The following is a 27,445-nucleotide window of genomic DNA, read 5'->3' as shown; positions in this document are numbered from 1 at the left end:
ACATGAATGAAGCGTATGTGTTAGTGCTGCCCGGTTGCCGGTTGCTTTGCGCATTTTTTACCGGGCAGAAAAGTGAAAAACAATCGCGCCAAAGAAACACGCCGCCGAATGAGCAGCCAATCAGCGAGCAGAATGATGTCATCGTTCCGCTCAGGTCAAAATCACCTTAAAGCTGAACAGTGTTTAGAAAGGACTGCAGGAAGGAAGGTGGCGAAAAGATTCTCGAACGAATATACTATCAGCTTTAAGATGGATCCTTTGGATGATGAGTCATCGCGGGCAACATAATCAAATGCCATCCCAAAAAAAACAGAGCTTTCAATTGTGGGAGTTGAAACGGAATTCCAGAGCAACATAAATTCTCACGCAAAGCATATGGATGTGTTCAGTATGCTAAACACTAACTGTACTACCTGTACTGCCACTATTGAGTTGGCAGTGGTACTACGGTGAGCGACTTGTGGGCACCTCACGCAGTTATGAAAATTCTAGGACCCGATGACTCCTTACCCGAGCACTAGGGGTCATCCAGGCGAGACATTTCGGCGTGTCAGGTGCTCGCACGACGCCAACGTATCCTGGATCGCTGAACTGTGTATGACTAATAAAGGACCTTTCACTAGTGATGCGTTGAAAGCGAATGGATGGACGTTCTGTTCTAGTTCATATCACTCTGTATTACTCATATTGCTATTAAGTAGCAGGCCCAACAGCAGAGTGTTCCGTTTCTGTGGTTTTGGTCCTCGTTTTTTTTGCCAACCCCATATAGCCTTTCACTCTTTGGCAGTAAATTGACCTATTGCGATTGGATGAATCATCGCTATCAAGTAAATGCTGTCAAGCCCATCGCCCCATCCTCAACCCAAGTGACTCATTTGTCCAGGGATGCTCCGATACAGCCATCATAAAATGGATCTAGTTACACTCCATTTCTGTTGCAGGGGTCAGATCAGTTGAAGCACTAGTTCGCGTTGATAGGGCTGACAAATTATTCTCTGTTGCATGGTACATGTTTTGGCTGTTTGGCGTAACCATTCCACTCAAACGGTACATAAATGTAAATAAACCAATAAAAACAAATAAACTATTATACCATCTCGCACGCGTTGGCCACTCATTATTTGGCGGCTTCTTTGCGTTCCCGTTCGTTCGACCGGCGTCTCAATTACCCCCACTCGAACCTTATTGACCCGGTTCGGCACGGTCAAAGGGAACGGTCGTGGGATGGGGGAAGTCATCGATACGGACAATCACAACGAGTCTACCCAGCCCCTGGGTCTGGGTTTTCCGGATCGAGCCCCGTACCACGAATTCCTGAAACAGGTAGCTGGCGCGAATGAATGTTGATTTAATTTGCACTGTCGATATGCGCGCGCAAGTACCATACACCCCCTCCAGGCGTACATGGTGGCGATGGACGACAGTGGCGCACAGACAAGCTCACGTCTATTAGCTTTCGCGCGTCGCCGGCGCGCGTAATGGGGATCTAAGTAGGCAAGTGTGTATTGTGTGCTCTGTTGGTATTGTATGCGCCCGTGTAGGGGTGTTCATAGGGTTGGTGGGGGGTGAAACAATCATTAGTTTTGTTGTGGATTTTTTATAATAAAAAAAATATAAAAAATGGAGGAGAAAAATCTAATCGATTGAGCTACTATGAAAACTCACTTTAAACTGATATTGTAACATTAAACATATATAGATATTTCTTCTAATGATATCCGTCCCTCATCGCGCTCGTCACACTGTGCGAACAAAACTGGTTGAAAACAAATGATGACATCATAAACTGGTCTCGGTGGTATCAGTGTACTGTCCGCTCGTTGCGGCCGCACAAGAGCCGAAAGGCCCTCTCCGTGCTCTCTTTCTCTCACACTCAAACTCTCTCATTCTATCTCTCTCTCTCTAACACACACATACACCCCTTCCATCAAATGCACGTGTTTGTCGTCGTTCGTTCGGTTGTAAATGGCTAAATGGCTAGAGGTTCGCGCGGCAAGGGCAAAGAAGATGATGACGATGATGATGATGGGTGCGGAATTGGCGGTGCGGACCATCGAGCCGCGGATATACACACGGCCAGTAGTGTAGTGGCTGTGACTGTGTGTGACAGTAGTGACTGCAACACATTCGCGCTCCGCCGTGGACGAACATCAGCATCCAACACAGCACGATAGAAGTACTAATACTACTACGTTTGCTACTAGCGCTGTGTTAGTAAGCAGCAGTAAGCCACAAGACAACTACGGCTAAACGGCACGTAGTGGTGCCCCAATACACAGCGGCCCCTTCATTCGCGAACGGGTAGAAACGCGCCGTCGTCGTCTCCCGACACCTCAGTAAGGGTTTTTTGTTGTGTGTGCTCCTACTCTGTTTATATTTTCCCAGTGTGCCAGTGTGTGCGTTAGTTTTTCCGAGCACGCTTTTCCCGAACACCGGTACGGGGCGCGATCTCAGGACACACAACAGTTTCCCGTACCGTTGAGCGACGGCGGCCTTGCCAGAAGGTTTGCAAACGTCCACCCGATAGGATCTCGATCTCGCTTGGTCGCAGGCAAACAACGGAGGAGCCCTAACGAAGGGAAGGTTTTATCAACTGTCAAAGAGAGCTACCAGAGAGCAGTGTGTATGTGCGCGCATATTGTGCTGGAAAGACGTCAAGAAAGTGTTAACAAACCAGTGGTAATGTGATAAGTGTGTACGTTGTTTTATGAGCGTTCAGTGTGAAAGTTTTGATTTCCGTGATTTTACACCAGAAAATTACAGACACAAAACAGCAAAGGAAAAAAAAGCCATCCGATCGCGATCGAAAAAGCTCGCTTTGTGGGGTGATTTCGAGTAACGGCGTCATTTTACAGGTTAGGAATTCACGGTCGGCTTAACACCACCGTGGTGGCGACCAGTAAAGAGGCACAGGTTCATCCTGTCAAAACAATCAAACCGATTCGATTAGTGGAATGATGGAAGAAAAGGGGTTTTTTGCTTGCTGTTTCCCATACGGCAAGCTCTTTGTTTTGTTTTTGTTGCACTTTTTTTTCTGTAATTGTCTACAATTCACACTACACCTCAGAAGTGCATTATGGTTTCAGAGGGCGCTTGGGAACCGTTTTGGGGTGTACTTTCCAGCCCCGTACCGGCGCAACACAATAAAAACAATCAACAAACTGTGGCCGCGGATTCGGTGCTACCGTTTGGTTCAGTTTTGGTTCGCTTTACGCGTTGTTGTACGTTGCACCAAGAGGCAAGAACAGTAGTAGGCTTTGCCACCTGCCGCTCCAAAAGGGGCTCGAAGGCAGTAGGCCGCGAGTATCTTATCATTTTTGCTACTACCGAACGTTAAGTTATCAAGGGCCCGGTTGTACCGAAGGGACGTGCTACCTCACGATTGGTCTTATCATTGATTTCTTCTCTTTCTCTCTCCCTCTCCTTTAGTTGTCATATTTAACCAACAAAACCAACAACAAAAAAAACATTAAAAACATTTAGCGACATTGATTAACCCGAGCACAACACAGAGACGAAGGTCAGTTAGTGCCTTTGCAGTTAAGAACGAAGTTGGAGCCGGAAGCGGCAAACAGTGGTCGGCTCGGGGCTCGGTTTTTTATTTTTTTAACTGGCCGGTCGGTTGACTTCTCAAGTGTGTAGGAGATCTGCTTACGGATCAGTGCGTTTTATTCTTGGACACGATACATCCACAGCGGGTGTTATCAAGTTTGAGTGCGTGTGTTTTAAGTGCATGTGTTTTTGTGTGTGTTTGTGTGTGATTGTGTGTTTTAAGCTGCAGCTGCTAATAGGAAGCTATTATACATTTTATCAAATCCAGTACAGCAGAACGCATTTGTTGAAGAGTTAAAGACTTAGTTTGTGTACACCATTTGGATGTTGTAAGGTAAGTTTTCGCTTATTTCTTCTCTTATTCGTTATGGGCTTTTCAGTAAAGCACGATATTATTATACCTCATTGATTGCCGGTTTTTTGTTTGTGCTTTCACACTGCCTACCCCGTCCAATTTCACCTATTTCTGTTTCATACACACCGTGCAGCGAAACCACTTGATCTTGAGCACACAGCATATCCGCGCTACCAACTCCAAATCACAAAACCAACACCTTCCTACGTGCCCCTCCCTTTGTGGATGTGCCGAACAGAAGCTTTTGGATGTGCATGAGTCATCCGTTTCCGCTTCGTGATTTGCACCACCTCCTCCCGTCCCCTACTTTGGTCGAACGTAACGTGCACGAACGCAAACGATTGACTTTACTTATTCACACTGCCAGGCTGCTATTCCCTCTCCCAACAAAACCACCCCCCCCCCCTCCACCACTCCTTCTCCACTAACAGTCGTCAATGTCGTTGTGCTGTAACAAAAACATTCATCCACAGCATGCTCCGATAATATGTCGCAACAGCTAATAATAATAAGATGGTCCTCGGCTGCATGTTGAGTGGATTCCGTGGAATTGGTTTTGCATGAACGCTAAAAGGTCACTTCTGATGTCAATAGACCTTAATTTAGTGTGTGAAAACATATACGATGGATAAAATGCACACAGTGCATCCTTACTTACAGAAGTGACGCAAAGTGCATTTACCACTGCAAGAGTGACGCACAGTGCATCCACTACCTGCAAAGCATGGTCAAGTTTGAATTCGCAACACAGACACAGTCATTGCTAGATACCGTTGGTCTAATTTAGAGGGGAGTCGCCTTTTCCGCTTCTTTTTATTCGTCCCTTTCTTTTTCTTTTATTTCCTTGGTGTAACGACCTACGGCTGTCATACTGGCTTCATATAGACTCTTGCTTGTAACCCAATAACAATCCGTCCTTGTTATGAGCGGACGAGTACAGATGAGATTCGATATCGTCCGACCTTTGAAGACCCGGCGCAGCTATCAAATAGACCACTGAATCGTTCCCAAGAAAGCCTCCACTAGATCCATACAGGGTTTCCCACGATTTATTGGTCAGTTTCCATGATTTTTTGGTGCGTTCCCACGATTTTTTGGTCGTATCTCATAGATTTTTGGTTCGTTCCTATAATTTATTGGTATTTTCCGATTTGATATCAATACAATCGGACCAAAAAATTCTGAGAAACGGCCAAAAATCGTGGGAACGCACCAAAAAAATATGGGAACCCACCAAAAATTGATGGGAACCGACCAATAAATCGTGGGAAACCCTGTAAGAAGAGAGGGTCTCTTAAGTCACCCAAATAATCGTTTCAAAGTTAGGAACTTCTGGAGGTTTAAACTCCAGAACTTCTGGGTTTTCTAAGTCAGAGATGTCTCATCTTTACTTCTATATGGACTACATGTAGAAGTTGTCTTTCCAAAATCAAACCATCAACAACTAGCATCATTCATCTTCCGCCGGATCCGTTTTTCCCGCCTTTCGCTTTCATAGCACACCAACCAATCATAATCCCTTGCAGTACATTACGTTACATCACCTCCAAACATGCCCATCCCATTCCATATCAGAGAGGGTAAAACCGCTCATACGCTCTAAAACCCACCGAGCCTCCCGATCATTCGCGGTCAGTGGCACAATTTTCCCGCAAAACACAAACTTTCCCGCAAAAAGCTCATCCTGTGCCATTAGACGCACCGCCAATCCTTATCGCCCCCGGAGAGCGTCCCAGTGCGTATGTGTTTATGTGAGCGTGTGCGCATGTATGTTTTAACATCACCTTGGGGACTCCCCAGCAACACCTTCGAAATGGCAAAACCGGTTTAGCCTGTCATCTCCACCCCCCCCCCCTCCCTTCTTGTTTCCCCGTCTCTATCTCTCAATTAATTCTGGATCTACGATTGAATAGCTCCCGACACACAGCATCTAGTGACCGGTTTACAGTGCACGGCGCAAGGGTCTTAATTAAGTTCGCCCCACAATGTACTCACACTTGCAAAACAAAAGCAACGGCCGTAGCATAAGTGCACGATCGTACAATCTATATGGCCCATTCGTTGACCAGTTCCACCCCATTGATGACATTTATTTTTAATCGTCCCGTCGGGAGACTTACACCTTTTTCCCTTTTTTTTGCTGTTGTTATTGTTTCTGTTCGATGTCACCGACGTCGTGTGCCCGGTAAAACCCAAACGTAAGGATTTTCCCATTCACGAGACTTCACGCGCGCGCCGGACGGTGCGATTGTGCGTCCCGCACAGGTGGGGGATATCCGTGGCAAACGTTAGAAAGAGAAAAAGAAAAATACAAACACGCTCGCAAAACGTCACCGCTTGCTTGGGTGTGCAGATTACGCAGGTTCGATGCTGCGCGCGCGCGCCGTATCTGTGAGTGTGTTGGACCTAACGCTGCCAAGTGGTTTGTGTGACACTAGAGCTACCGAGTAGGAAGCATTGGATGTTCGACTTCTTTCCTCTCTCTCTTGCTCTCACTCCGATGTAAGCGATACACACGATCTCGATCGGCTCCACGCTCCTGCTGAACTCCAGCCGTACTCTGTGTGTTTGATGTAGAAAAATCAGACCGTTTCTGTGTCAGTCTGTGTTAGTGGGATGCGCACCCCTTCGCGGGTACCACCCTTCCCGCTTCCCCTTCCCACGATCATCCTACGCATACTTTCAATCACTGATCGTGGGGCCGTTTCGAATGGATCGCCCCAATCACCACTACCACCAACACAAACGGTGGCCAATCGTTCCGGAACAGGTTCGCGATCAACCACTGACACATGCACACACACACACACACACACACAGATGCATTGCTTCCCAGTTTCACCCTTGCGTTGCGTCTCACACGCGATCGTGGTGAGGGTTGGTTTTTTTGTTTCTTCTCTTCCACTCCGTTGTCTGTCTGTATGTAATCTCATCGCATCGTCCACATACAAACCGGAACGGCGGTGCGAGCGCCGTGTATATTTTGCCCGTTTGTTTCTCCGTATTTTCCACACCCCTGCTTCTGTCCCTGTTCTCTTCAGTAGATGAGCGGGCGCGCGCGCGCATGTTACGATCGGCGCCAGAACGAAGCGGCGGAGTACTTACGAGGAGTCGGTTTCGGGAGCAGTGTTCAGACAGTTTTTCGTCCTGCTGCAGAACGGTTCAGTGTTGAAGGCGTCCTAGCTAGTGCACCGGGAACTTCCCCGGGGATAAACCAATCATTGGAGGATAGCAAAGTTTGCTTAAATTGTGCACACAAGGAAGAGCTTTCGATAAGTCGATTGCTAGCGGTTGCCACCGGTGGTGTGTGACATTGTACCATTTGCCGGCGGTCCCGAATGGTGTGCCTGCTTCTGGAGCACGGTTAGTGTTGAGCTGCCAGTGATAAGCCTGCCTCGGATGCCCCGTTGGCAGTGAGTGTGCTGAGTTTTGTTGTTTTTCTTTTTGTGACTAGCCTTGGGAACAAAAAATCAATGTGATAATGCGTTTGGCTCCATGGTTCGATCAGCCCAAAACTCGAACGAAAGTGAACGCGCCAAATTTAAGGTGTCTTTTGTGCAGTGTTGACCCATTTAGTGTTAAATAGTGCGTAGATCTTTCAACTCAATGCATTGCTCCAGTGGTTGTACCGATGGTACCTTTCACTCGCACTACGATTTCTCTAAATTTGATCCATTGCTTCTTGATGGCGTGTTCTTTTCTCTCTCCTATTAGCGCTGTTTTGATTTTGTGTTGTTGTTCGCGTCACAGACAGACTCTGTCGGAGTCTCTGTCGGACATGGCTGGAAATGTAAACCTGTTTTCAAATGCTTCTCCCACTCAGAAGAGACCTCTTTTATATCGGTTTACCGGATCGGTACCAGTAAAGCAAAAAGCCATCCCAACTGCTTCTTATAAGACATTATAATATCACACGCATTCAGATTAAAAGGTAGCGAAGTAAAAGCTTTTATTCCACACGCTACTGCTAGGCCGATCACAAGCCCCAGCATTTCCCCGTCTGCACAGTATCTGCCCATGCTTGAGAGCTTAGTTTGCCTGTTTCTTCTCTTGCTTTAACACGCTACATACCTTCCCCACCATATTTATTGGTTTGTTGTTGTTCCACCTTATTCCACCCCTTGTGCATGTTGTGAAGGCGTGCTTTGGCCTGTACGTTAGTGTGTGTGAGTTTGTGATCATGCGTGTGTGAAGTTTGTCTATACATGTTTGTGAAGTGCGCACTTTGTTGTTTGCCTGTTTGTTCGTCCACGCTTGTGGTACAGCTTTCAAAAAGTTTTATATTTTTGTTTGCATTTGAAAAGCTTCAAGTTCAGTTATTTGTTTTACTTTTGCTGCACTCTTATGTCGTGAAAGAGCAAACAATTCAACCGTTGTCGTTATTCTGTGTTTTTCTCTCTTTCCCAGGCGTTAGTGATCTAGTTTATTGTATTGTTTGTCATCGCATCTACAAGATGATGATCAATGATGTTGTGGTACAAGTAAAAGCGTAATACATTAGTACCAACAGTAACTATAACATTTTAAAGTTTGGACGTGAGCATATTGAAGAAGCATAAACTTTAGAGCTTAATGGCGGAGTAGGGCGTACTACACATCAGCAACATTTAATTGAAGCAATTATTACTACCGTGTGCCATTCCTCCGTATTTGTGCTGATTACCCGACCACCTCTGGTCAAGTGTTTCTGTGTGTGTGTGTGTTTGTGTTGTCCACAGTGCGCGAGTGCATTCACGTGCCCAGCTGCACGACTTCACTTCACTTCAAGACGAACGTGGTTCGGCATCGTCGGCTCACGCAGCTTGTCGGTGGGAGTGAACATTTGACTAAACCACAAACACATCTTGGCAGCAAAACAGTGCATCAGCATCAAAATACTATAGCAGCCATATACTATTCACACCACACAACAGCAATGGCGGGTTATGTCAACGGTGCAGGTATGGTTTGTGTATGCTTTCCATTATGACGCGTAGTGTTTTGAGTTTGCTTCATTGTTTGTTTGTTAATTTCGATCATCAACTATAGCTAGTTCAATCACAATGTCTACCGCATCGGGAGGAATCTATAATCAGTGTTTTTGATCAGACGCATCCCGATAACCTAAGTGATTGCACTTTGCCAATCCTGTGTCTAGAGCCATCTATTTCCTTTTGACCACCTACCAATACCAATTCTGGGAATGTTGCTAATCAACAATATGAGAAAAGACCTTAAAAGCGGTCTCGAAATAGTATTAAGTAGCGTCAAAGGATTTGTGCTTTAATCTGGAAATTATAGCATTCTAACATGTGGGTTGGACGACGACTGTGGGTTGGAGAGTTGGGTAGGGCGGGAACATGCTCATTTGATTATCTTGATAGGGAAATCCTCCATGACTCATATCGTAGAGCATGGGAATAATAATGCTCTACATCACTTCACCATCATTTCTACAACCTCACTAGAATTTGTGTCGCATCAGTGGCTGGGCATTAGTTTCCTGGTATCTTCTATTGTATTCTATTATTCTATTCTTTAGGGCATTAATACTCCTCAGACAATATGGATGTAGATTCATTACCCTGAATTTCATTTAATGTATCTTAATCTCCTTAAATTTCATTTTATGTTTGAATCATATGTATGTTTCTTAACAACCAATTTCTAGTTAAAAATAATACTACTTCTTATGGCATTGAAGGGGATTTCTAAACCCCCTGAATTGCCAACATTATTCTGGTGGCTCATGATCTATCAAACATAAACAGTAAACGCATCATTTCTTTCCTCATTTTACGAGCGGTACTTCCCAAAAACAAACCTCCGTCCCTCTCGAAGAAACCGTAACGCCACAGGCACAATACGTTACGCCGCCTATCGAATACTAATGCGCTGGAATGTCACGCAGCTCTGTAGCTAGCAGTTTGCATCGTAAACTGTTCTTATATTGCCAAAAATCCCCGACTGCTTCGTTACCTGAGGGCTGCTATAGTATTTTGATTTGATTTTCTTTCCTATTTTTTATGCTCTTTCCGCCCATAAGTGTGCCTTGTATTCAACATGTAACTTCTAGCAAACTGTTACTTTTAATTCAATCTTATCTCCTGACCATTCTAACTCTTTCTACGATACAAATCAAAGCCTATCGAAATTTACATAACAAACAGCTGACCTTGGTGCAGGCCGACTTGCCCTTCGCACCGGTCTCAAACCTCATCTTTCACCGCGTCTCCCTTGCGCATCAGCGGATGCATCATGCGGACGCCTGCTGCAACGCATGACCGCATTCGAGCGTTCGCAGATTCACAAGACCCGCACAATGATCAACTATTGTGTTCTAATGCACGCGATTCCCGGCTACCCTGCATCATCATCTTCCAGCGCAGTGCGTGGCACGATACATCTCCCAAAGCACAATACCACCTTGGGGAAGCTGTACCCTGACGTATGCGAGATATCATTTGCGGGAGATGTAATTTTTAAAATATATTTCCCATAATTGGTCCGATATCACCTGATCACCGGGCTGATGTGAGGTGCTAGCATCACCACTACAGGGCGCAAACTGGTTGTCTGTTTTTGTTTCCATATGTCCGTATGTATGGCAACTACTACTCCACACCCACATCCACCCGCTCGCCGGGTTAAAAAAAACCGAACAGAATGCCTCCGGTCAAGTGTTGATGCGATGATTAGGAATTGTCTAACTCACGGGGTTGGGCGTTTGGATGCGGTGGAGAGGGCATGGTCGTTATTATTGCTACTGATTATAATGGCGTTGGTCCCGGGTAGAACTACCCTTCCAGCTCTCTCAACCCTCCCAACCTCACATTACGTGGCGCATTTATTTCACGCGAGTAATGATGATATCGACGGGAGCGTTGAAGGGCTTACGGCCAAGCCTAGGTCGAATCTGCTATTCAGTTTGAAACCGGAGCTCATCCAAGTCAGCTCACCAGCAGTAAGCCTCCACCGTAGTGTGTACGCGTGTGTGTGTTTTTGGAAGCTCGTACGAAACGTTTTGCGCAACAAACAATGCGCAAAATGCATCGCTCGTTCGTCAATGTGCTGCAGCTGGTGCTGCTAGTGGCGGTAATGGTGTTACTAAGTGATTTATCAAGCGTTTCCGGCGCTTCTAGCAATCCGCTAGCCGATGACGAGGAGGTGACAAACGCTACGATGGGTATTGTGGAAAGTGTATCCACTGCCCGTGCCGCTATGGAACGCTTCAAGCAGAGCGTCCCAAGTGTGGACTATCTGCAGCTGGCCACAGCCGGGCTGCAGGAATATGTGGCCAATGTTACTGGGAGGTTCGAGGCAACGTTTAAAGACTTCACCACGCGTGAGCTTGAATCGGTGCAGCACGCACTGATCGAAACGATCCGCTACCTGAACGGGTACGAGTCCGTCAACTCGATCTCGATGCTGCAAAACCTCGACTACAGCATGTACAACCACAACCTGCTGCGCTCGATCAACAGTGATTTGCGGATCGCATCGATCAGTCTGTCGGAGGCGTTGTTCGAGCAGCGCGACGTGAGCGTCGCGGTGGATGACATCTTTGCCGCAACGGATAAGCTGCAGGAAAATGTGATCCGACTGGCGGACGTTATAGAGAAAGGGGAGGCTTGGACGGTGGAAACGAATGCACGGGCCCTGGCCGCCCAGCAAGGGTTCAACGAATCGATCGACCAGTACCTGAACGGGTCACTGACGCAGGTGGAAGATATCGTAACGGCGCTGGATGATTTGCGCACCTACGAGGAGGATATGTACCGGCGGTTTAAGGAGAAGATCTCGATCACCTTCCCAAAATCCACCACCAACTACTTTATCGCGCTGAAGAAAGCGCTCGAAAATACGATCCAGAAGATACGCATCAACTTCGAGAATCTGAAGCTCTACAAGCACCGAGACATTGAGCAGTGGCAGTCGCGTGGTTCCATCACCGCCCCAATCGGTTACATGACGCAGGTTGCGGTGCAGGTCGCATCCGATCCGATGCTCTCGAACGATTGCACCGAGTCGTACATCGACAAGGTGCTCACATTCCCGAACTTTACGCTCGCCCACGTGAACGGTTGCCTGGCGGAGCAGACGGCAAGCGAGGAGAAAACGTTCGCGATCATCGCGCAACTGCTCGACACGTACGTGGTCGGGGCGATCAATGCGTCGTACGGTGCGTTTGACATCTGCTTCCGGTATGCGCCGCGCAAGCTCAACCAGTGTTTGGAGTTGGTAAGAGCAAACAAAACAGTGAAATCAAGTTTTGTTGAACTGTTGCTTTGATTTTGTTTTTATTCATTTTGTTGCAGAACGGTTACGAAAACAATTGGGCTAATGGAAGAATCTATAATGCGGCCAAACAGGTGGAATCGTTGGTGGATGGTGAGATACAGCACAACTTCAATGCATGTGTAGCGCAGAACGGGTACTTTCTGAATTATCACAACATTCAGGAGATGTGCATCTACAGCAAGAAACGAACGCGCTATCGTAATCGGTGGACAAAGAAGTAGTGCTTCAGCATTGCCCCATTCAATAAAGTTACGCCTTGCGAATGCTATTCCCTGTTGATCTTTTTAATTTGTCACTAGTGAATAATACGTCGACGTATCCGCGGCGGCAGACATGATCCGACACGACTCACGGAGTCCAGCGTTTCGAACGAACTGCAATACGCGATCATTGCACAGTGGCAGCTCTTCCTGGACCTGCTGGAAGTACAGCTGGCTGGCAAGGTCGAGCAGGAAGAACTTGTCCCTGAAGTCAATGGTAGCAACGATCTGGAGGATTAGAGATCAATCAAAACATGTCCGCGTTAATTCCCTACGTATTTACAACTCCACCTTCACCTACTTACATCATCCAAACATTCGCTCATCCTCTCGAACGGTTGCTGGAAGCAGATATTCAATCGCCCATAGACTGCGGTAACGTACGGTCGTAGGAAATTATTCGCAAGCGACACCAGCTGCGATGAGCCTTGATTTTCGAGATTCGTCTGCTCGGTTAGGCATGCCGCTACACGTGCAGTCACCTGTGCTGGAAGCGCGTTGAACGTCGTAACAAATCCAGTTGCGCAGAAATTTTCACCACTCAGTACGTCCAGCATGACGCGCGTGTACAGATCGGTTTCCTCTCGCAGGTAGCTGAGTGGGTTATTGCCCTCTTTGAACAGGGCACTCGTCCGCTCGAGATTCTGAGCGACCGTTGCCGTTCGCTGCAGCAAATTCCCCGTCAAATGATCGATCGAATGATTAAGCAGATTTAGCTTCTGATGCACGGACTCGCTAAACAGTAGCGGCCAGCGGAAGACGAAGCTTTCGTTCGTGTCTTTGAGGTGTGTTAGAAGCGAGTCGGCCGCCGTCAGAAAGCGATAGAACGATGTGTTTGATGCAGTATTGTACCGGTCAACGTTGGTGTTGATAGATGCCTGGTTTGTTCTTAGCAAGGAATACGATCGAGCCTGGAAGTCGTTGGCAGCGCGAACAGCTGCCACCAGGTTGCTAACACTGGTAGAGTACTCCCCGGATAGTCGCACAGTGTATTCCACTACATCCTGCAGCTGCTGCAGTGTCCCATTTGCCGACACTACCTGCAGAAACTGTTGTGTGTTTAGCGGCTGTCCAGCAACCGGCAGGACCGCATCACCCAACCGCACGAGTACTTCCGCCAGCTCTTGCACGTTTTGACCGAACGCATTCCGCAACTTCTCCAGATAGCTTGCCGTGTTGGAATTCACATCGTAGTTAAACGCCTCCTTCAACACATCGAGCGAGCTGGATAGGTTTCGGTTCCACTGTGCCACACCCTGGACGGCCAGCGTAAGCCGGGTGAAGACGACGGCCGATGCCGTGGTACGATCGACGGCAACCTGTGCCACCTCGCGGAACACCTGCCCCATCACGGTCGTCGTATTGCCGACGTAATCGCGCAGTGCCGCCGCTCCAGCGCTGAGAAAGTTTGAAGACGTTGGGTTCAGTCCACGAACCTGCAGCTGAGCGGCGTCTAGATTGCGCACCACCGTGCTGGCGGAGCTGGCAAGCCGGGCACCTTGCGGGAGCACATAATTGTTTCCGAAAAAGGGACTTCCTTCGGTACAGGCGATTGCAAGAAACAGCACAACGACAGGCACCTTCACTGAACTAGACGCCATCGTTCCACGGTTACTAGTGTGGTCTTGGCAGTGGACGAAAGGCTTTCTTATAGTGGTGCAGCGTTTTTTATCGCTATCGTAAACACGATATCGCTGTTGAATTTGCTTTTGGTGGAACCGGTGGCAGTAGAACGTGTTGGTGGTTCCCCATCTTGCAGCTAAGGGGAATTTCTTGCTTAACTGCACGCCCCAATACAGAAGCTAATACTGTCTTAGGTAGTGCGCCTATCACACCTGCATCAAGGTGTTTGCAGTTGCTGCAACGAAAACCGTTTCTGAGAAGACGTTACGATTGCGTCTGTTTACATTAGGCGTCTTATCTCGGGAGGAAAGCAGTGAAAGATATTAATATCTTAGCACACTACGCTTTCAAGAATCGTTCCGAGATCATTCAAACATCAGCAAGAACTTCTTTCTAATTAACTTGTAGCTGTAATTACACGACCACACGTCTCTCGACAAGTCAATCGCCCCTGGACTCGCAGATGACTGGTCAAAAACAAGAAGTGCAGTAGCAGTAGTCTTAAACAAACAACACCGTCTGTGATGCATTTCCAACCCTCCCGGGGTGATGCACGATCGCTTTCACCAGAAACAACAGACCAGATGACAGACAGGCACTGTTTATTGTTTATTGCAATATCATAAGCCGGCCACCGATCGGCCCATTGTTTGTACACAAGCGGCTTCAGTTAATCGTCCCGTGTCACGCACGGGAGAGAATGAAAGAAAAATCTGTCTCAGTGTCATGGCGCTTGTTGGAGCAAAACATCAATAAAAACCACCACCAACCGGCGGGTGAAGATCACGATCGATGTGGCACCCCTGGCCGCGAGGTGAAGAAAGAACAAAATGATGGCGATGAGAGGATAAAAAAGAACTTTTAATCCTAAAGATGTTCGCGAACCCACATCACTTCCTTGTTGGCGCGCGGCTACGGCACTTGGACAAAAGGTGTGTGACAAGCGCGCGACCGCGCCATGCGGTACATTATCTTGCGTTTCTGTCTTGTTGGTGCATCCGTTGTGCAAACTGCACCATCCCCTGCTAAAACACACAGCTCTGACCACTTGCTGTGTGGTGTGCGATGTGGGAATGATCTTGAACCGGTTTCACCAGCATCGGACTGCGTGCGTTACACGCTTCCCATCTGTTTGCTTGGAGGTTCTTCGTTCGATTTTTGTTTTATTTGTTTCGCTGCATTTACCACCCACCTAACCGCTGCGTCGCGTAATTCCATCCATTGCCCTGTTTCGTCGTACCAAACAATGCGTGATGATGATCGTGCATGTGTGCGTGCTCCGAGTCCAAGATCATCCAGTGTAAACGTGTAGGGTAGCGTAGTCGGTAGTAGCAAACTGCTGTTGCTATTTATACACCCTAACCCTTCGTTTGGGACAGTACTGCACAATACCAGACTGCGAGCAAATGGTGCACAACACTGAAATATTGTCGCCATTTCCTCTATCTCGACCTTGAGCGGGTGGATTAGATTCGACCGATTGTGGATGAAAAGAGGGACAGGATCTTCGGCAGCAGGGGATTAAGTGATCCGATCATTTGTCCGAAAGCGTCGTCATGCTTGCTTCCGTGAGCAGGCGAAGATGATACGTATCCATCCATTCCCTGCCCACCCCGGTCCGATCAAAGCCCCGGATCGAGTGCGATGGCAGCATGATTTACGACGCGAAGCAATTTATGGCCATCCATGGTTGATGTTCGAAAATTGCATTCGGTGTATGTACCCTTCCATCAATGCCACGTGCCCTGGGGGGGGGGGGGGGTTGGCCCTTGTAGGGTGACTGAACGCTCCCCATCCCTCGGGGTCATCAAGGCGGAACGGCGGTTAAAAGTCAAGGAAAGCTACGTACATCGCTTCCAGCAAAGAACAAAGCCAACGCGCGGGACATCATATAAAAGCGGGAACAAGGAACCCACATGCAAATTGTATGTGATGCAACACATGCTAAATCTGTCATGGATCGCTTCTCGTTTTTTTGTCATTTTGTTCGAGGCACTTTGAAGTCAATTCGCAAACTCGCACGCGGTTAATTAACAGAAGATACTGCTCACCCCATAAGTGACTGCTCATTAATCTTGTCCACATAGGAAACCAGCACGCTGTTGTATTAACGTCTTTTTTCTGTGTCTCTCTCTCCCGCTGTACACGATCGCACACGAACGACAAGTGTTCAATTGCGTGTTACGTGCCCAACCAATGGGAAGCGGTGGACCATTTCATTTCATTCCCCGATGACAGCGACTGCACCATGCGCCTCCATCGGGACGGGAGCAGACAGTAAAAAGTGAAAATGCATTCGCAAACCCGTCAGCTACCTGGGGGGGGGGGGGTGATGCACATTCCTTTTCTTTTGCTGGAAGGATGGAAACGATTTATGGAACTTTGCGCTGCTCTAAATGGGAGGAGCTGACATGGGCTGGGATGACAGTGAGACATGATGATCTGTATGGGATGACACTTGGCACCTTTGTTTTTGTGGTAATTAAAATACCGAACAACAGGTCCTATCCCCCCATGCGTGGTACGCGCTCCCTAGGGAATGGAAAATCTTTCTCCAACAAGTGCGCTGGCAAGTGTGTCTTCTTTGTGTGCAGCTCCTTGCTGTTTGGGGCACGTTCCAACAAGAACGAAGAAGGGAATGCAATCGCTACAGGCCAGACTGACCTTGCTACAACCTTAAACTTGACTGCTTGCTCAACCCTACAATACAAAACCGAAGCTTCCGGAGGTCGTGATTTGCATAGAGAAAACGATCCACGATTGAATAATGATACTTTTGGGTGGGCTCATGCTGCTCACTTCCTGTCCATAGTCTGTGGCCCCGCGGTCCTGGGGGCTCGTCCAGAGGTCGTTACTACAGAAAGACTGAGTTATGACTTCTTTTTTTGTATTCTCTACACTCACCTGTACAACCGGTGAGGCACAAAAGACCTATCGTGCGAGTCGTTTGAAGCGACCGCTCGATATGAAAAATAAAAAAAAATATATGTAAGCAATCGATAACGCGTTACCATGCAAAATGGATGGTGGTCAACAGAAAGGGAACCATCGGTGGTAGTCCCACAAACGCTAGCTTTCTTACCGATAAAACTTTGGAAGTGGAGGAATAAAAACAACAACATAATTCTACCTATGTACATAGAAGCCACCATGCTAAAACATAACACCTCGTCTCTGCGGGCTCTAATAAACAGAGAAGGGAAAGAACAACAGCCCCCATTGGAATGTGTAACTCTCGCACTTTCTGTACAGCAACCCGCTTAGGAACACACGAAGCACACGAAATTCCTACCCGCCACATATTCTCACCCACAATGCTCACTTCCGCTAACTACCACGCTGACCAAGACCGTGGATTCCGTGACCGGTTTTGCGGGGTCGGTCGGTGCTTCGTAGAAACGCCGTTGATTACCTCCTCCACCTAGTCGTAGGGGAAAATGGAAGGAAATTGAGCTAGAACATTTCCCCACAAACACAGACACACCTATGAGGGGGTCCTTTTGTGCTCGGGCTCGTGGGCTGGGACTTTCACAACCACTTGCAATGCAATCGATAATAAACATACCACCAAGGGGGAAGCGCATTGTTAGGAAAGCGGAAGTGACAGATGAGTGGAAAAGGGGGAAAAAGAAAAATTCTTGACATTCCACACAACCCGCGCTACGGAGGAGAATCATTTCGACGGGCGTTGGGGTGGTTTATTTTCACTCAGTTTTTGTGTCATGCGTTTTCGTGTTAATGCTCTGGTTAATAACATACAAAACATGTTTATAAACACATCATTTGTGGCTCAGTTTTTTTGTATCAGTTTTTGCTCATCTATACTAATCAAAATATTTTCGCATTTCTGTGTTTGTTTGAATGCTCTTTAACTTACACGAATGTTCTCTGTCTCTCTCTTTTCCTTTTTGTTTTTACATTCTAGCAGGAATAGACCTGTTAGATGATATTAGTAAGTATGTGCGCCTTTTAGTATGCAATCCGTTTACTTTGACAGCTGTCAAAGTAAGAAAACCATCATCAGTTGAATAATTTGCGGAATAAATTAATGCTAATTAAAATATTCCAACTTTCGATTAGTTACTGATTTTTCTCTATCTCTCTTTCTCTGCTTCTTTGTTATTACAGATGCAGCATTTCTACCAATAGAGGGCATTCTAGGAGAAAGTGACCTGTTGGATGATATTAGTAAGTAGCCATGCCCCTGATATTATGCAATCTGGTGAACTCAACAGCACGAACATCTGTTTCACTCTCGACCCTGACCGAGGAAATCTCACCCGCAAACCACGCGCAGATTGCTTGACAAATGCATTTAGGCTAGACTATCTTCACGCTATCTGTTTTTCACACTTCGGCGCTATCAGACCGTACCGGATGCGCCCAATTGCACGGCTGCAATGCAATCCGGCTAGACGGAATATTTTTAACAATTTCAATTGCGATAGTCAAGACATAATTTGCTACAGTCGGCTTTGGAAAAACAAGTGGCGTTTATTCGTCTATCAAATACAAAGAAAATTCGAAAAAAACGAAGGTACACGGTGAGTGTTAGTTTGGACACAGTGGTGTAATTAGTTTCGCACACACTGATTTATGATGTCTCTTCTAGGGAGCGTCTTTTGCCCCCTACACCCGAATGACTAAGCCCCAAAAGATAGCAATCAATTCTGCTGCTGTGGTTAGAAATGGTCCTTACTCTTTCTCTTTTTCTGCGGCAATGTCGTAGGCGCACCGAGCGCCAAATAAATTGGCGTGATGGTGCGCCTGATGTCTATTAGTCATTGGGATAATTTTTAGCATTGAGCTACACTGAACGCTACCACCGAGAAGCTGAAGAGTTGTTTATGATAATCTAAATCATTACCTCTCGTTTTGTGGCGCGGTTTGAAAGAGTTTAAAGCTCTTATTTATACGATCTACGTCTTACAACTTGTTGTGGATACTAGTTAATGGTCTGAGCTAGTGTTACTAGTATGGATTAGCTCCTAACACACACACACAATGACTCAGCATCTTGAATGGCTTAAGCTGAAAATCATACCCCCATTTCCACACCAATTCTTGGAAACCCAAAACTTCGCCGTCCATCCACTGTCCTGTCTATCGTCGTGCTCCGCGCGTAACATCTTACTCTTGATCTTCCCTAGCGTCGCACGGAAGATGTGTTGGTCCATTGCGTCACATTTGTGCAAAAGAAAAAAAAACAACCACACGCCCGGCAAATCCACATCATACAGCACCTGTCGCCTAACATTCGATGACATGAAAAATGAAAAGAACACTTTTCAGAACTGCTACGCAGCATTACACTTCCCCCAGTGATCCAGATCCAAAACGTGCTGTGGGACAGAAGGGTGAACACAAGCCGAAATCCTCATTAAATACATCAACACAGACTTGGCTGTGAAGCCAAAAAAAAACCGCGCTGGTTGTCTTTTAAATGCTGACACTCTGCTTCCGATGAAAACGGTACGCCAAAAACGCTGCACGACGACGCAGCCGCGAACGATCATTGTTCGTGTCATGCATTTATTTTTATGTTTGTACGATCATCGTCATCGTAACATTCGGCGCAGCAAAAGGCAACCAACGCACGTGTTTCATGTTGGCTGCGGATCTCGTGCTAACGCGTGGGAAACATTTTCGGACAATCATCCTGTAAATTTTTGCTGTTTTTCCAACAAGGTGCTGATCACGCAAGGTGCTCGTGTGCCAACTGTGAGCTGTCACCGCGGTCGGAATTAGGCCATTTTCGCATAATTATTGCTTTCATTAAGCCTTTCGCTAATCGATCTACTTTTCTAATTCCAATCTTTCCCAAGAGTATGAGCATTAAACTTCCTTTAAAAAACCCATAGAATGACCTTTACATCTCCCTAATCGCCGCTCACACGCGAAAGCATATTGCTTGGGGTTACGTTTTGTCGGTCAGTTTTGTTCCCTCTGCCTATTCCTCTTCTTCTGTCACTCTACCGAACGCACACCCACATAAAAGTTGCTGTCAATTTTCCGACCGACGATCACTGACGTTTGAACGATCAGTCTGATCCGCCTCAAGAGAACGCGCGTATGTTCTCCGCTGGGAGAATGCGCCTCTCTAGTGACCTATCCCTACAATCGCTAGAGCGCTACGAAGCGAAAGAGAGCACGAGAATGCTCATGCGAGAGAGTGGGGAAAATTTTCCCAACATTTTCCGTCATTTTCCCAAACGGTAGCGACCAGTTTTTGCCTCACGCCAGCACACGCAAGTCACAGTCGTCGAACCATCGTCGGTGTGAGAAAATTCGATTCGTGATCATTGAGGTTCGGTTACTTTTACATTTACAGTTTAAAATCCTTTTTCGCGCTGTTGTATCGCTAAAAAAACGTATTCAAAACTTAATGTGACCAAGTGAAGTTTTGTTTCGGACCTGAAACTACCCGCTTTAGATAACTTCTGAATCTGCTGTGCTGTGTCAAAATCTGCTTCATTTGCTGTACAAAATTTGCTCTTTTCGTTTCCTCTTCTTCCTACTCTTCTTGAGCTGCTCTGTGACTAACCTAGTGAAAAAGTTCAAACATCCAACCAGTGTCTAGGGTCAATTCCAATACCAGTTAGAATGGAATTCTTCACCCAATCTCGTTGTCCAGTGATTGATTTTTTTTTTTGGCCAATAGAGAGGGAGTTGGAGCTTAAAAATAATTTTCACCCAGTGAGATGCAGATGTTAAATGTGTATCTTCTCCCCGGGAACGTCTAAACGTCCGCTCAACATGACTGCTGCAACTCCCGGCAGGGCAGACAGACACACAGAGTACCCGTTGATGCAGGCCCCAAACTCAGGCCCCGCCACAGTGGCTCTCGATAGTGCGATGAAAATGTTTAAAAATAGATTTCTCCATTACAGTCAGGCAGACATTCAATCGGGCAACCGTGCAAACCGCCCCGTTGGTGTGGTGTGGTCGCAGACACAACCACATGATGAGATATGTAGGAACGGTGCTAGCTCACCGGGAGCGCTTCTAAATGAAATAGAAAGTGGAAAATTAGAACAGAGAGAGATAGATAGAGAAGGAGCGAGAGTGTTGCAGCAGAAGATTTGGATTTATTTATTTTATTCCCTAATATTCGGAAACATTTGAGCGGACAGGCTCTCTCTCTATCTCTCTCGTGCTCTCGATCCCTTAGCTGAACACCTTCAAGCGGATGAAGTTGGCAACGAACACACTGGGAGAAGATCAGGTGTAGTAGCATTAAAGAAGAAGAAAAAACCTCAATTTGAAATCATCGTACAAAATTAAACAAACTCGATCATATAACACGATCGATGGTGTGTTCATCGCTTTCGAATCGAAACGATCTGTTATTTGCCTGTACGCTAGACCTACACATACCCTCCTACCAGTAGAACCTATATTTAAATTCGTAACCAGTTGTGCTGTTGTACGTGTAGATATCCAGGATTACGGTCATTAGTAACACCCATTCCCAATTTCCCTCGTGTCTGTTTAGGTATCTAGACGATCTCGTGTAATCTGCGGTAGGTTCTCTATGTACAAAACCTTCCCAAGATGTCCTTTCCAACGCGTCCATACGACCCCCTTTCTTCCGGAAATGTATCTCGCTTTCGTCCGACTAGTGATGATGCCTGCGAGCGACGTTACAACTCGTCTGCCTCATCAGACACGTCCACGTCCTCGTCCGACTACGAGTTTCTCAATCTCTTCCACAAACTCGATCATCTCCAACGATCTCCCCTGGCCGGCATGTACAACATGATCGTGCACAGCAATCCCGACGTAGTTGTCAATAGTGCCGTGTCCACTTCTTGCTCTACCGGTAGTGCTGGTGGTGATAAAGAGAATGTACATACAGTTCTTCCTTCCCCAACTATTACCGTAACATCGCCTCCACCACCTCCAGCAACTACAACGCCCCAAGAACAGCACGAATCTCCGTCCAAAGAACCTTTATCTCCAATAATACCACCAAAACCAATCCAAAAACCATCTCCCGCGCCCCAACCGGAAGGTAATGATTGTAATTGTAGATAAAATCTGCTCAAGACACTTGTGCTTTGTTGTGGAATTGCTTTTAAGCCTTCGTGTGCTGTTGATGTTCCCGATTTAACACCGTCCTTTGTTTGTGTACACTATGAGATCTTTATCTTTATGCCATCGTTCTTTCTTTCTTATGCACCTTCTCCTCCACAGTTCACGTAATCGGTAAAGATATACGCGAAGAGATGCCCCCAGTACCCAACCAGCGACCGTACGTGGAGATCACGGAGCAGCCGCACCCGAAGGCGCTCCGGTTTCGCTATGAGTGCGAAGGCCGCTCGGCCGGTTCGATCCCGGGCGTCAACACCACGGCCGAACACAAAACGTTCCCGAGCATACAGGTGCACGGGTATCGGGGTCGGGCAGTGGTCGTTGTGTCCTGTGTCACCAAGGAAGGTCCCGAGCATAAGCCCCATCCGCACAATCTGGTCGGAAAGGAGGGCTGCAAGAAGGGTGTCTGTACGGTGGAGATCAACAGCACGACGATGAGCTACACGTTTAACAATTTGGGCATTCAGTGCGTCAAGAAGAAGGACGTCGAGGAGGCGCTCCGACTGCGCCAGGAAATTCGGGTCGATCCATTCAGAAGTAAGTTCGCTTCGCTAGAAACGTTTCCGAACTTCAGACATTTAATTCCCATTTCACTTTGCAGCTGGATTCGGTCACGCGAAGGAGCCCGGCTCGATCGACCTCAACGCTGTCCGACTGTGCTTCCAGGTGTTTCTCGAGGGTCAGCAGCGGGGCCGCTTTACCGAGCCGCTCACGCCGGTCGTGTCGGACATCATCTACGACAAGAAGGCGATGTCGGATCTGATCATCTGCCGGCTGAGTGACTGTACCGCCCCGGTGTCCGGTGGCAAGGAGATCATTCTGCTGTGCGAGAAGGTGGTGAAGGAGGACATTAAGGTGCGCTTTTTCGAGAAGAAGGGCAACACGATGGTGTGGGAGAACTATGCGGAATTTTCGCACACTGACGTGCACAAACAGGTGGCAATCAGCTTCCGGACGCCACCGTACAGAACGATCGACATCAGTGATCCGGTGCGGGTGAGTACCATTGAGCAACCCGAGAGAGGTATTGGTTGTTTCTGATGCACTCCCTTTCATTCTTTACATCCAGGTCTTCGTACAGCTGGAACGCCCGTCGGACAACACCTACTCGGAGGCGCGTGACTTCCAGTTCATCCCGCTAGACACAGGTAGGCGTCGGTTTTCGGCACTGCACCGTGAACTCATGAAAAATCCTAGCTCCGACACGCCCGAGAACCAGCTGTTCAAGCGCATCCTGCTCGAGGGCTCGAACCGGTCGGCCCTGGAGCAGCAGATGAAGCCGGCCAATGGGTTCGCGCCCCAGCGCACCGAGCAGGTGGAGGTGATCGTGCTCGACACACCGAACGTGGAGGACAAACCGTTCGTGGCGGAGGCGGTCACGAGCGATCAGAAAACGACCGAATGGATACAACGAAACGAATTCAACGACGGTGGTTCGGGCTCGGGCGATGACAATCAGATGGTCACCGGTGACACGAACAACAACGTTTTTCAGCCCAATTCGTTCGATCTGCCCGATGGCACGAACAACCAAGTAGATGAAAATGCCAACGGAATGGTCCCTGTTGCTCCTGCTGCTGCTGCTGCTGCTGCTACTGGTTCTGCCGCCGTTCCGGATGACGATCAGACACTGAAGGAACTGTTGGAACAGGTGGCCGAACTGGACGAGATCTACACGGATCATCAGCTGCGCCGGGAGAACCTAATGTTGGAGCAGGAGCTGAAGCAGCTCGAGCAAACCGTCCCCGTCCAGCTCGGCTCGCCCGGTGGCCAACCGATGGACATTGACGAGGTATTTGACGATGCGGCGACCTACACCAGCCTTCAGCGTGCGTTCAAGAACCCGCTCTCGATCACGCTCGGTCCACCGATTCCACCACGCCCCGAGCACGCCAAGCTGGACGCGGGCGTGTACGATGCGGTCGAACCACTGCACGTGCCCACGATCGACGTGACCTCGCTGAAGCGTGATTCGCAGGAGCTGGAAAAGCTACCACCGCTGCCACCGAAGCGTGCCAAACCGAGCGTACAGAACAAGGAAAACAACGCGCTCGATGCGAACGACGAGGTGCTGCTGAACACGATCATTCGCAAGGGTTCGATGCGCAGTCTGGCCCCGCGGCCCCAGTCCGATCAGATCATCATCATGAAAACTCCCGACAGTCCGCTCAACAAGAAGCTTCCCCCGACGCCACCTACTTCCCCGACGAAGTCGTCCTCGGGTGGCAATGGGGCGAGTGATTGTAACACGCTGCCGAAGAATGGTGCCAAGAAGCCGGGCTTTTTCTCGAAGCTTTTCTCGCGCAAGAAGAGCAAATCCGACCTGACCGCTAGCACCAACACGCTGAACCGCAAAAACACACCGGGTGGTTCGAAGGAACCGAGCCTTTGCGTGGACTTGGAGGCCAAGGAGGGTCAGTCGACGCATCGTAAGGGTTCGCTGCGTGATGCTTCTGGGGAGAAGCGCAAAACGGGCAAACCGGTCGCGCGCAGTGTCAGTAGCGTCAGCGCGAGACGACCCGCTTCGGATGCGAACTGTCCGGACTATATCTACATCCCGCTGAAGGGCGACGGGCCGACGGGTGGCATGCAGTCGCGCAACGGTGGCAGCGGTACGCACCTGTCGCTCCCGGGCAATGATTCGTACGAGCGGGCCAGTACGGCTTCGCTGCCACCGCTCGACCGTAAAGCGGTCAGTGCGCTGCAGCTGGATGTGCCGATACAGGACGGAAATCTCGAGCTGGTCGCGATCGCGGACGCTCGCAGCATAAAGAATCTGGTCGAGGGTAACTACGGGGTGCAGCTAGACCCGAACGTCGATCTGACCGAGGCGGAACACTTTGCGCTGTACACGTCGATCGCACCGAACGCGGCACTGAGCGAGTTTGACGAAACGTCCTGCTACTACGCGCCGGTTGAGCCGAATCCACTCGCCAGCAGTTCCCAACAGTATCCACTGAACCAGCAGCAGCAGCAGCAGCAGCAGCAGTTCCAGCAGAGCCAACTCACGCGGATGGTCACCGATAGCGATGTTTGAGAGGAGCTGAACCATTTTATTTTTGATCCCCTTTTATGGCCAGAGCTACTCCAGAGCAATGATTTCTTATGCATATCATAGAGCAATTGAAACTCATCCTGTCCAGGACACAATGATACTAATGTAACGTTTTTTTTTTCTTTTTTGTTTTTGCATATTATTTTGCGGTTTTCGCGGTCCTCCCCATACACACGCGTGCGCACGCAAACACACGCACACACCAACTGCTTGTTTCCCAAAATCAAAACGCAAAATCTGAACCAAAACAGTCGATCTCCGAAGAAAGCGGCAGAAGCTGGCGGGTTCGTCGAATGTGTTTTTGCCGGTAGTAACGGCCCCATTGCCGGGCCCATCGCCCCCGAGCAGTCTGGGCATGCCGGGCAATATACCGAACCTGTCGCAGCTGGACGCAACCGGCGGACAGAGTGCGTCGACGAGCGGTTTACCCCGTAAGTTACACCAACATCTTTCGAAGCTTTGTGGGGTATTTTTGTACTGGTTCTGGACACACCATTTCCCCATTACCCGCACAAACACAAATATTACATATTTTCCTTCCGTTGCGTTAGTCCTCTTTCTTGGTGGAGGGTCCGTTGTCTACTTCGTCCATTCAAACTGCACAATCACTAAGCTCCATAAGCCCATCCTCACTGTATAGTTGATCTCTTTCGACTTGGTTTACCATTGGGTTTACTCATTCTCATACTGTAGTTATCGTCACTTCGTCCTGCACCAGTCTTCGTGTTTTTGTGATATTTCTGTGTCCAATTTTATGTCCGCTGTCCCTTTTTCCCTCTTCCCTTTGCGTATCTTCATGTCTGGAGATGCTTCCGTCCACAATTCATCATTTTGTAGAATCAAAACACTAAAAACACAACTGTTGTTTGGCATTTTTGGGAGCAAAACATAAAGGGTTAGCATCCATTTTATTGGCTTGTCTTGGGCTGGTGGAAAGGTTGTATGTCGTATTCGAATTGGGCTGACTGTGGTTCCTAATTGTTGTTTTGCTCCTTTGGGCTCATTGGAAGTTGTCGTCGCCGGTGATGGTAGAAAATTGGAATTGATCGTACCTAAACAAATAACAAGTAACAAAAAACCAAAAAATAAAATACGGTAAAAGGGTTAACTAACGAGTGAAATGACACACACAAAAAACAGTAAATCCGTTACAGCATAAACTCGTAACAATTTGAACGAAGCAACATTGCCATCTATTTGTGAAATTTGTTAGCAGCACGTGCGAGAACGCGCATGTGCGACCCGGTGCGTAGGACAGTTTTGAAAATAACGAACCTTTATATTGTTGCCGACATTGTCCAGGGGAGGGTTCGGGGCATCTAAGGTGTTCAGATGTTGAATTTTTGTATTGGAATTTAAAAAAAGGGACTCGTGTCAGCTTTTTTGACAACCAGATGAAGAGGAGCTTGCTCGGTCAGATGTTTGTTGGAGAGCTTTGGAGAGCGTAGTGGAACGAAATACCTTTTTTTACAATGTTGTACTTAGCAGGGGGGCGAGAGCTCCTAACACGAGCCTTCCCTATTTTACTATAATTATAGTGAATTTTAATCGGATGTCATTTAAAAGCGTTTACATGTACTTTTTTGTCCAAAAAAACATGCCAGGTAGTAGGTAGGAGCTGGTAGTACTAGTACTTTGCAAATTGGTTTTGAGTTGTTTTCTGTTTTTTTTTCTGTTTGTTTTTTTATTGTTGGTCATCTCGAATGAATTTGGTAAACTATATACTTAAATATATAGAATAAATCTATTTAAAATTGGTGACTTAAAGAACTGTAAAACGGAGCAACTATTGGGCATATTGGTCTTGCTGAAAAAGAGAATTTGGGTGCAGTGTTCTACAATCTCTATATAAAAACGTCTTTGTAATAATAACTTTAAAAAAGAAACTCAAAACAAGTAAACTCAAGTCTTGCAGCAAGCGAAATATCGAAACCAAATACAATAATACAAACAAACAAAAACTCCCCTATACCACTTATACTAGCAATTAGGTAACAATGTGAGCTCAATGTTGACTCCGTAAATTTGTCGCAGAGCGACTTGAGTTAGTTTTTACTAGTTTAATACTTACCGAAGATGAAAAATGTGAATCTTTATAAAAGATGTAACAAATAAAAAGCCGTGGTGTGGAACAAGTGGAAAATGAGTTGGAAGGCGTTGAATTTGTTAATCGTTACAGGGAGTGTTTGTAGGTAAATCGGTAAATTACAGGCTAGAAGTTACGTT

At 47.4% G+C, this 27,445-nt stretch overlaps 3 protein-coding genes across 17 annotated transcripts; 2 read left to right on the top strand and 1 right to left on the bottom strand.

The window, feature by feature from the left end:
* The first annotated feature begins 2,015 nt into the window (after positions 1–2,015).
* Positions 2,016–25,328, top strand: LOC121597900 (embryonic polarity protein dorsal). 15 transcript variants are annotated; one of them, XM_041924197.1, is made up of 8 exons: positions 2,016–2,176; positions 3,430–3,886; positions 8,315–8,847; positions 17,996–18,022; positions 18,199–18,258; positions 22,267–22,701; positions 22,766–23,160; positions 23,234–25,328. In XM_041924197.1, the coding sequence occupies exons 3-8, from the start codon at positions 8,823–8,825 to the stop codon at positions 25,199–25,201; spliced, it is 2,910 nt and encodes a 969-aa protein (XP_041780131.1). In that variant the 5' UTR covers positions 2,016–2,176; positions 3,430–3,886; positions 8,315–8,822; the 3' UTR covers positions 25,202–25,328. The 15 variants fall into 15 exon arrangements, with proteins under 15 accessions (XP_041780131.1, XP_041780129.1, XP_041780130.1 ...); XM_041924195.1 differs by having other exon boundaries at positions 2,016–2,336; XM_041924196.1 differs by having other exon boundaries at positions 2,016–2,679; positions 3,484–3,886.
* On the top strand, positions 10,809–12,408 carry LOC121597904. The gene is made up of 2 exons (XM_041924208.1): positions 10,809–12,127; positions 12,205–12,408. Exons 1-2 carry the CDS (start codon positions 10,925–10,927, stop codon positions 12,406–12,408), a joined length of 1,407 nt encoding a protein of 468 aa, XP_041780142.1. The 5' UTR covers positions 10,809–10,924.
* LOC121597903 lies at positions 12,168–14,087 on the bottom strand. The gene is made up of 2 exons (XM_041924207.1): positions 12,753–14,087; positions 12,168–12,675 (listed from the first exon to the last, which is right to left on the bottom strand). The coding sequence occupies exons 1-2, from the start codon at positions 14,046–14,048 to the stop codon at positions 12,472–12,474; spliced, it is 1,500 nt and encodes a 499-aa protein (XP_041780141.1). The 5' UTR covers positions 14,049–14,087; the 3' UTR covers positions 12,168–12,471.
* Positions 25,329–27,445: the final 2,117 nt, after the last annotated feature.

This window comes from Anopheles merus, chromosome 3R (genome assembly GCF_017562075.2).
Source record: "Anopheles merus strain MAF chromosome 3R, AmerM5.1, whole genome shotgun sequence".
In the NCBI taxonomy this organism is placed as follows: Eukaryota; Metazoa; Arthropoda; class Insecta; order Diptera; family Culicidae; genus Anopheles; species Anopheles merus.
Note: the sequence above shows the minus strand (reverse complement) of the source record. Positions and strands in the feature narration are given on the sequence as shown.